At 37.3% G+C, this 10,203-nt stretch overlaps 1 protein-coding gene across 1 annotated transcript in view; it reads right to left on the reverse strand.

Annotated features, from left to right (window-relative positions):
* The window catches only part of IGF1 (insulin like growth factor 1), a 77,990-nt gene extending 68,010 nt beyond the window's left edge, over positions 1-9,980 (reverse strand). The window contains exons 1-2 of the mRNA XM_084614633.1: positions 9,620-9,980; positions 5,790-5,946 (exon numbers count right to left, since the gene is read on the reverse strand). Coding sequence (XP_084470759.1) covers positions 5,790-5,946; positions 9,620-9,682 — 220 coding nt within the window. The 5' untranslated portion in view covers positions 9,683-9,980. The remainder of the gene's footprint in view (positions 1-5,789; positions 5,947-9,619) is intronic.
* Between the last annotated feature and the right edge of the window lie 223 nt (positions 9,981-10,203).

Consider the following 10,203-nt stretch of genomic DNA (forward strand, 5'->3'; position numbering starts at 1 on the left):
TAGCGAGTCCCAGTCTCCACGCCTCAGGCTTCTCATCCCAGTCCCAGTCACACTGCCTAGCATACACTAACCTGACCTCTCCAGTATCCCTGTCCCAGTTCCCCCTTCCAGTTCTTTGTCCAATCTGTCTCTCTCCCCCAACCCATGCCCACCAGTCTCCCTTCCCAGGCTCCTTGTCCAAGCTCAGTGTCTCCCCCCTAGTGCCCTCAAGCTCCTTGTCTCAGTCTCTTTGCCCAACTATTCCCAGTTCTCCCCCCAAACCCTGGCTCATAGTTAGATTTGTGTACTTTCCTCTCATCTCACTCTTCTGCCACACTGGTTCTCATCCCAATCTCAGTCTCCTTGTCTAGCCAATCCAAGTCTCGCTTACCTCAGCTCTCAGTCCCAGGCTTCCCACTGAACTCTCAGTTTCACTTTTCCTCTCTGCCACCCCCAGCCTCCAATCCTAGGATCCCACTCTCAAGCTTCTTGTCCAAATCTACTTCCTCTGTCCCATCACAGGTCTGGCTTTTGTCCCTTCTGCATTCAATTTGGGTAGTTTCATTTACTGCCTGGGCCCAGTGGGGGTTCATTGAGAGTGCAAGAGATTTTGGGTCTGATGCCTAGCCCCATCATGGCCTGCAGCATACCAGAGCAGCAATTGCAGGGAAAATCCCACTCAGCCCTGGGCTTGCGAATGCCCAGTGTGGATGGGATCTCTGGTAAATTTAGCTGAGAGGCTCTCTCAAGTCTTTACTGAATATGTGCAAACTATGATTTTTTTCAAAGACTCAGAGATTGGCCAAATTTGGATGCATTTTCATGGGGATGGGAAAAAGCACATCCCAGGACAAAGACTAAATTCCAAGATCTTGCTGCAAAGTATGGGGTGCTACAGCTTCTCAAAGACAAGATCACCAGAAAATTTTAAAATGGGCAAAATAATGTATTTTTCCCCTTGTCTCCTTCTTGGAAATGATTACACTGTTTTGGGTGAATTTTTTTTTATTCAGCCTAATGTAGATACCTGGCATGGAAATTTCAGCCCAAAAGTTGGCAAAGTTATAAGCAACTGAAACCAGGGAATTATAATGGGAAGTGTCAAGCAACCTTAATAATAGGCAATGCACCAGTCTCATCGATACTATGTTGTAAAACTCCTATTGACTTAAATGGGGCCAAGATTTACCCTATACACACACACACACACACACACACACACACACACACACACACACACACACACACACACTATTGTCTATAACCAGTATAATATATAATTTAATATCTATATTAAAATACTGAGTATTATTGAATGACAGCAGTTGCAACTGAGGTTTAATTACATAAGCCTGATTTTGAACCTCGCCCCTACCTCTTAATAGACAAAACAAAACAAAAACAAAAAAACCCACAACAGCCATGTACTGGCCTCAAAATTTGTGGCTTAGATCTAGGGTTGACATATGATTTTTCTACAAAATTTGAAATGACTTGAACAATGTTTTATTGAACTATGACACCCTAAACATAGAAGTGTTCACCAGAATTCCAGAAGTCTTCCGAGGATGGGTTTTTTTGGCACCAAATAAACAAAAAGAAAGCAGAAAAGAAATGAAACTTAATTTATTTGATTTCCTAGCTGATATCTGGGGCCTAGTCCGGCATAAATTAAAATAGCTGGGAGTCTTTTCACTGACTTCAGCGTGTATTTCATTGGACAGCTAGTGCACAGCATCAGAATTCATATGATGAAAGTCAATTTGAGAAGTTGCCAACTTTTCAGTTGAGATGTTGCTCTGGAATGTTGGCTTTGGTGAACTTAGTACAGCTCTTAGTAAGCATCTAGCCCCTTTTATTGCATACATAGACCTAAACATGTAACTTATTCCCAAATGAGGCTTGGTGAAATAAAAGATAATTTTTTCCAAAATGGTGCATTATGGGCTTTGAGCCTCCTCAGGCTCATGGGATTTTGCACTTGTACAGACCTATGAAGATTCACAGGAAAAGGGGGAATGACCTCTCTGCTCTTACCTCAAGCTACTCCTTCCTTGTACCTACTGAGGTTTTCCTTTGGGAACTGACCCAAAGCCCATTGAAATCAATGTAAATTCTTCTGTTGACTTCAATTGGCTTTGAATCATGGCTGTGGTCCTCTGTGGCGGCAGCAGTCCCCTGTGACCAGCCCCAACAGGTTTGCTGAGTGGAAAAGGCAGGGAAGTGTTGAGGGATAGTGTGTGTATAAGAGACACCTTACTTATTTTAGTCTGGGGAGAGCAGTGTTGGGCTGGTTGAAAAAAAAATTGATCTAAACTGTTTTTCAATAGAACATTTTCATGGGAAGTGCCTGCTTCCTGGGGGAAATTTCAACTTTTTGTTGAAAAACCAAAAACTTTTGTTTTATTTTTCCGCAGGAGAAAATAATAATCTTACAAGCTCTAGAGGCATGGTAACTTGGAGCAAAAGGCGAGCTGGAAGGTGTCAACCCACAGAATTTTAAGTACTGAGGGTCAACATTTTCAGGAGCTCTTGAAGATCTCATAGGAGCCCAAGGTATAGTATATAGTATATTCTTAATATTCCTTAGGGGGAAAAATCCCAGACAAATCTTCATTGTTAAAGTAAGTAATAAACATCAGAACAATAAATATGAAGAATGTTACACTTAATAGAAATAATAAGGAAAGTTTTATATATAGGTTTAATTACTCATATAATTCAAGCATTTGAACTACTTCAGGAATATAGTTATCAATGGTTCACTGTCCAACTGGGAAGATGTATCTCCTGGGGTCTTGCAGAGGTCTGTCCTGTGTCCAGTACTATTCAATGTTTTCATTAATGTCTTGGATAAGGGAGTGGAGAGTGTATGTATAAAAATTACAGATGGCACCAAGATGGGAGAGGTTACAAGCATTTTGGAGGACGGGATTGGAATTAACTGGAAAATTGGACTGAAATCAACAAGATAAAATGCCATAACAACAAATGCAAAGTTTACTCTTAGCGAGGAAAAATCAAATGCACAAAACAATATGGGGAATAACTGGGTAGGCAGTAGAACTGCTGAAAATGATCTGGGGTTATAGTGGATCACAAATTGAATATAAGACAACAATGTGATGCAGTTGCAAAAAAGGCTGATATCGTTCTGGGATGTATTATAGGAATGTCATATGTAAGACACAGAAAGTAATTGTTCCACTGTACTCAGCAGTGATGAGGCCTCAGCTGGAGCACTGTGTCTGATTTTGGGCGTTAAGAAAGATGTGGACAAATTGGAGAGAGTACAGAGGAGAGCAACAAAAATGGTAAAAGATTTACAAAACTTGTCTGGAAAGATTAAAAAACTGCGCATGTTAGTCTTGAGAAAAGATGACTGAGTAGGAACCTGATAACAGTCTTCAAATATGTTAAGGACTGTTATAAAGAGGACTGATTAATTGTTCTCCATGTCCACTGAAGGTTGGACAAGAAGTAATGGGATTAATCTACAGCAAGGAAGATTTAGGTTAGATAGTAGGAAAACCTTTTTAACTATAAGGATATTAAGTACTGGAAAGGTTACAAAGGGAGGTTGTGGAATTCCTGTCATTGAAGGTTTTTAAGAACAGGTTAGACAAACACCTGACAGGGATGGTCTAGGTATAGTTAATCCTGCTTCAGTGCAGGGGGCTGGTCTACATGACCTCTCGAGGTCCCTTTGAGCCCTATATTTCTATGATTCCATGATACTTCCACAAAAATGTAAACATGTAAAAATTAACATTAAACTTTACAATTACAGCCTCAACTCTGACCCCAGGACATAGCTTTCAAAAAACATAGCATTTCAATTTTTTAATTATAGAAAGATAGTTATAAAGATTTAAATAACAGTGTTCAAAGATAAAGCACTAACAGATCTACAGTAACTATAATCCCTTGCACCAAAATACAGAAACAACACATTCCAAGGTCTATTGAACACAAACTTTCTATCAGAATGTCAATATTTTATAATTATTAAACTATGCAGACATTGTGCAAAGAAGAATGTTGCATATTTAATACATGTAACGTATCTTTGTCCAGTACACCTTCTATTATGGTAATATATAATATCTATACATTTGGGAGTTGTTCTTATGACCTGTGCAGCTGTAGAACATATGAATTTTGAGGACAGTGGTTGTACATCAGTAGAGACCTAATGTACTTGGTGTGATATTGCCAAAGCAATGGAAAGCCTGTAGGAGACCAGGTAGAAGGATATTTGGTGTTGGAGTTCACAATAAAAGCATGAAGGAGATAGAGGTAACCGTGTCAGAAAACTGATTGTGCTTGTGGGAATTGGGAAGAAAAAGAGGAAGTGACTTCATTATTGAAGTGAGGTTGGGGATGGCTGGAAAGAAAAGGAAGGATCTGAATAGACTGAAAGGATGGAGAAAGCATCCAAAGATTTGGATAAGCTTCAGGTAAGTGTCCAGAATTGAGGCACTTGATCTGAATCTTTTGTGGTTTTCCGAAAATGAGGGCTAGTAGAGGCACAGAGTGAACCTCATATCAACTAGAGTAACCTTACCAGACACTGAATGGCTTTTCTTTAGCAAATCACTGAAAGTTTCATTAGAGGCCACACGTCTTTCCATGGACTCAAAAGCTGCAATCTGAGTAGTTACCAGACTGAGATGCACTCAACATGAGTAAATGTGGAAACTTTGATATTTTGAAGCGTATCAGTGGTACAGCCAGAATATGCTTGATATCAATGCACTGGAATCTTAGAATAAGCCACCTTTCAGGTAGGAAGTGACACTGAAATTCCCTCTGTTTCATAGCTTTACTCTTTTTGAATTGCAGACCACTTATAATTGTTTAGTATCAGAGGGGTCGCTGTGTTAGTCTGTATCCACAAAAACAGCGAGGAGTCTGGTGGCACCTTAAAGATTAACAGAAAGCTTGTGCCCAAATAAATCTGTTAGTCTTTAAGGTGCCACTGAATTCCTCGTTGTTTTTGTAATTGTTTAGGAAGGTATAATGGGTTTGAATTACCACTGCATTATTCCGGTTTCATACAAAAGAAGCTAAGTCAGTGAAATATTGTAGTGGTCTATCAAGGCCAATTTTTGGGATATTGCTCAGAATAGGAATTCATGCGTTAACTTATGTTCAGACTTATAGTTCATTCATTTGAAATATTGGCTGCATTTGTGATTATTGTTTTTTATTACCCCAATGCAAATTAATTTTGTCTTCGCTTGAACTGAATTGATGTAGTGTATGGATATTCAAATGTTGTAACTTTCTGCCTTCCAGATTTCCTCTCTCAAACCAGATCTTGGAGCGTAGTGTGTTTTTAACATGATGTGGTATGTACTTAACTTGTTTACTATTGCTTGATATCTTAGTACATAGAACATCCAATAATATACAAATTGGTACATTCATGTATCACTGTACCTACTATGCTGCCACATGAACCTATCAGATCTAGCATGTCCTGTCATTCCATTGATTTCAATGGAAGGCCAGCAGAAAGTAGCAGAACAGCAGGTGGAATAGAAGCAGCTGGGAAGTGGTTAAAAGGAATAACATAGCTGAAAAAGAAAACCCATTAAAACCTCAGATAAGCTGAACTCAGACTGTGCTCTATGCTTTATTGAAACTTCATGTTCACTTCGGATTTGGATAACTCCACGATTTAGGATAGTAGCCATACTTCACAGTCTGGTTTGATTATTCTTGTGCATGCTTGTAGTGGTTGCAAAACCCAAAGGATTACATGGAAAATTTTTGAAGCTGAACGATAGAAGGGGTTGACTTACTGAAATAAAAGCCTCTGTCTCCACATACGAACTGAAGAGCATCAACCAGCTCAGCACCACAGAGTGTCTCTGGGCCAGCGGTGGCAGAATTGGTTAAGGTAAGCAAACACAGGCCAAGGTAGAAGAGATGAATGTAGGACACAGTGTGCATCTTCACCTGCCAAAGAAGCAAAACCACTGCGTCAGAGTTTCCCAGTAGAGTCCTAAAGAAAATGAAATACTGCACCCCAGTGAGTTGCGAATGCATACGCAGTGTAATTTGTTAAATAAAAGTAACCACATATTAAGAAAGCTCTCATGATAATACTGTAAGTCTTTACATTTTCCATTGTATGCATTTTATAACCTGTTTTTTTCTTCCTGGTGAACATTCATGGTTCATGTTTACACAGAGTTAAAGAACCTTCTAAGAATGGACTTTGACTTGTTGCAACTGCATGTGGAAGCGATAGAAGGAAGGCAAGGGAACTGAGAGAGGCCAAAATAACTAGGGTGGGAGAGAAAAAGCAGGAAACAGGAAATGTTCAAGAAATTAAGATGAAAATTAGTCATGGTTTATGGGCCAAATTCAGTTCAGTGCCAGCAGGTGTATCTTCATTGAAGTTAGAATTATACCCATTTAGCTTAGATCTGAACTTGACCATATTCAGAAGAGCTTACAATTACTTTCTCTCTTTTGTAGTTGTGGTACAGACTTAGTTTTTTCTTTCCTAGAAAAAATATTAAAGGTCCAAATTCTCAGCTGATGTAAATTGACAGAGCCACGTTTGTCTCCATTTCTGTATTGATTTACAGCAGCCAAGGATCTAATCCAATGTGTGCAGTGCTACAGAACCCTTATGCTGTAGAAATGACATAGCAGTTTTAGAAAATACCATTGTTAAAATAGTAGGAAATCCCATTTATGTTTAGTAGTAGGGGCAGTGAGTGAGACAAACAATGAGCCAAATTCATGCCCCATGCTTACCAAGTTGCAGAGTTCAAAAGAAGAAAACATATAAATAATTTGGAATGGTTTCCCTTTTTTCTAGATGGCATTTTTGCTGTGAAAATAACCAACAAATCCAAATCCCTTAGTATGTCATACAAAGTATGAGAATAATTATATTCCCATTTACAAGAGTCTTTAGCCAATTTTGCCATGGAAAAACCAACAAAGTGTTATTGCATTAAAATGACTTCAATGGTAGATGCAAGAAGATCAGATTATAAATGACTGACAATATCGGGCATTATTTCTTGTAAGGATTCCATATTTTAACACCACCAGTTTCTTCTTTCCCCTTCCATACTCTTGAATTTAAAATAAGAAAGTGATGCACCTGCAATTTAACATAGCTCTTACTTCAGAGGAGATAAATCAGAAAGCTGTTAAACACATAGTCTCAGTAGACTGAAAGGCTTTGTATATATAAGAACATTATGTATTTAACAGTTTGTTCTTGAATAACATTTGGGACTGCAATAAACATAAATCCTAAGAATTTAACAATTTTATGTTTTTCAAGAGTTTTCAGCTGGGTTACATGGTAAGATAAATATCAGCATGTAGCTAGGACAAGACAGATTCTCCAGTGTTTTTCCTTTAGTGCAGGCCAAGAAAGCTGCACAGTCCAACCACAGAGAATTTCTGCAGTTTATCCCAAAATATAAAACAATCAAGAACTTGCAGACAAGTTAAAATGTTGAAAAAAGAAATGGATTCACATGTTCATAGGGCTCAATTGATGGATTTAAAAAAAAAAAGTTAAGTACTGTTCCCTCCAAACTTATTCCGGAACAGGATTTATTTTCTTTATCATTTTAATTAAAGGTGCCATTAGTTGATTCAAGATGTTTGTGATAAGATTAAAATTCTCATTTACATCTCAGGGGAATATAAGAAAAATACTTTCAGAAATGTAACACAATTGGTCACAGGTTTTTTACAACAGGTTAGGGTGTTTATTGTGAGTCCAATCTGAATAGAAAACCGAGGTATTTAAAAAAATGCACTGGTTGGTGGGTGGGGTTTACTGAAGCATTTAATTACATTTGGACACCAAATACAGGTACAGGATGAGCCTGAGTAAACACTTCTGTTAATTACATCAAATGATTGATCATATTTTCACAGCTGGAATTTCCATGGATCTTTCTTCAGTAACATAACCAGCTATTACTGCAGTTCTGTTCCAACAGTGCAAAATAGTGGCACATAAATGAACTGACAGAGGCTGACCACTCCAGAACTCTTTTACACCTTTCATGTTTTCTAATCTCCACCCATCGCAAAAACTTTAAATCAGTTGGCACAAATTGTATGTAAATAATCTTTACATTTATGAAAACAGTTGTCCATTTAATTACATTTGCAGTTATAATAAATACTATGTATAAATACCAGTAATGACATAAGTAGCATGTATTACAGCGTAAAATAGAATATAGGGTTATATGTATCTTCTGCAGGACAGGTTGCATATGAAACTGCTGGACCGAATTACCAAACCAGAGTATCTGAAGAAACATGTAATTACAATGTAATAACATAGTATTCACTAGTAATTATCATGTAAGTAAAGTATACATTTGGACCAGATCCTCAGCTGGTGTAAATCAGTGTCGTTCCATTGACTTCAATGGAGTTATGCCAATTTATACTGACTGAAGAATTAGCCCATTATTTTTAGGTCTCTTAACTTTTAGCATTGCTCAGCTCTTTCTTTATTTGTTCATCTTTCAGGTATGTTGGAATGAGGTGCCTATCTGGACACCAAAAAATTGTTCAATTGCAATTCACATATTTTACTTAGAAAAGCTATTATGAATTATAGTAAGGAAAGTGGATGAATTCTGCCTGTGACAGGCACTTTTTTTTAATGAATTGGGCCCTCGGGTAATTCTGTGGAGCTGAATAGCTGTGGAGTCTGTGTCAGCTTCTTAAAACTGTGCTTGCAAATTGGAAAAAAAATCCCAACATAGTTCTTGAAAGATATGATTTTGCTGAGAATGGAAACTTGAATGGGGGCCAGTAGATTGAAACGGAGGTCGGTGCATCTATTGCAGTCCAATTTACCTAAAGAGAATTGACACTCCTGAATAGAAATGATAGTATTGTCACATGAAACTTTGCCTGAAAAAGCCCTCCCTACAAAGGGAAAAGTTGGACAAGATGATGGGGGAATATTTCCACTTTCCTTATGTACAATTGTTTAAACTATATGAATATGCAAGGTCAGCAAGAGTTGTAACTGGTTTCTAATATAAAAGGCAAACCGAACTTCATTTTTACTTTTAATAAATGAAAGCACAAAAATAAGTAAATGTAATATAGTGGCAAAACATTGCTGCAATGCTACCTTCACCTATAAGTTTGAACACCATAAAGTATGAACATTTTATATATTGTGGGCATAGAATAATAGTACAGTACTTTAACCTTTACAATGTGTATAATGCATATATCAATATAAACCTCTGCACCTGCAGAAAATATCTAAAAGTTCTTATTCTATGTTGAACAACATTAATTAACTATAGATAATAATGTAACTGGAAGCTTTAATATTGACATAACAGAAATATTGTAAAGTTTTCCTAACAGAAGCAGAATTTAAAATAATTACCTGCAATAGTTCTACCTTTACAGTTGTTATCGGTATGTAATTGCAACTATCACATACAGCCATTTTTCAGATCATATAAAACTGCATATTCAGCAATTTATAAATAATTTCCAGTTCAGAAATAATGTTACTAAAAAGTGCATAACACTCTCTTAGCCAGAAGCAGACAATCCACAATAAAATAAAACTCCAAAATGATTTCAAATAGTAATAAAGATTTACCTTCAAGAAATCACAAAAGCAGCACTTTAATAATTGTGTTGAAAGACTCTTGATTTTTTCCATTGCTTCTTAAAAGTGCAAAGTCTGGAAATGAATTTGTTAGCAGAAATAATGAGAAAAAAGAAATCCAGAGAGATGTGGATGTTGAGAGCAATGTCACATTTCAATATTGAGGACTTTATTCCATTGCACAGGCTCTATTTGCTCTGATTTTAGCAGTGACAGTGAGATTTAGCAAACAGAAGAGGGATTTAGAGAAAATCCTCACATTTATCTACATTACACAGACACTGTAGACAGGAAACAGCTGGGGGAGCATTTGCCTTCTCTCTCTCTCCCTCTTCTGGCAAAGTTACCGAGTAAGGACTTTTTTGGGCATGGTGACAAATAACATCATACCTTTGTATTTTAAAACTAGAGCACAGAAGCATATTTTTTTCCCCTTAAAAGAATGTGCATTAGTGACAAAAGTGTTAGCACATGAAAAAACTTATGCTGCCGTGGAAAACAAGAAAGTGTATTACGGTTAACTTTCAGCTGGGTATCTATCTATCAGGTTATACACCTTTGCATTGTTAGGGTTG

Source organism: Lepidochelys olivacea (genome assembly GCF_965140295.1).
Source record: "Lepidochelys olivacea isolate rLepOli2 genome assembly, chromosome: 1".
Lineage (NCBI taxonomy): Eukaryota > Metazoa > Chordata > Testudines > Cheloniidae > Lepidochelys > Lepidochelys olivacea.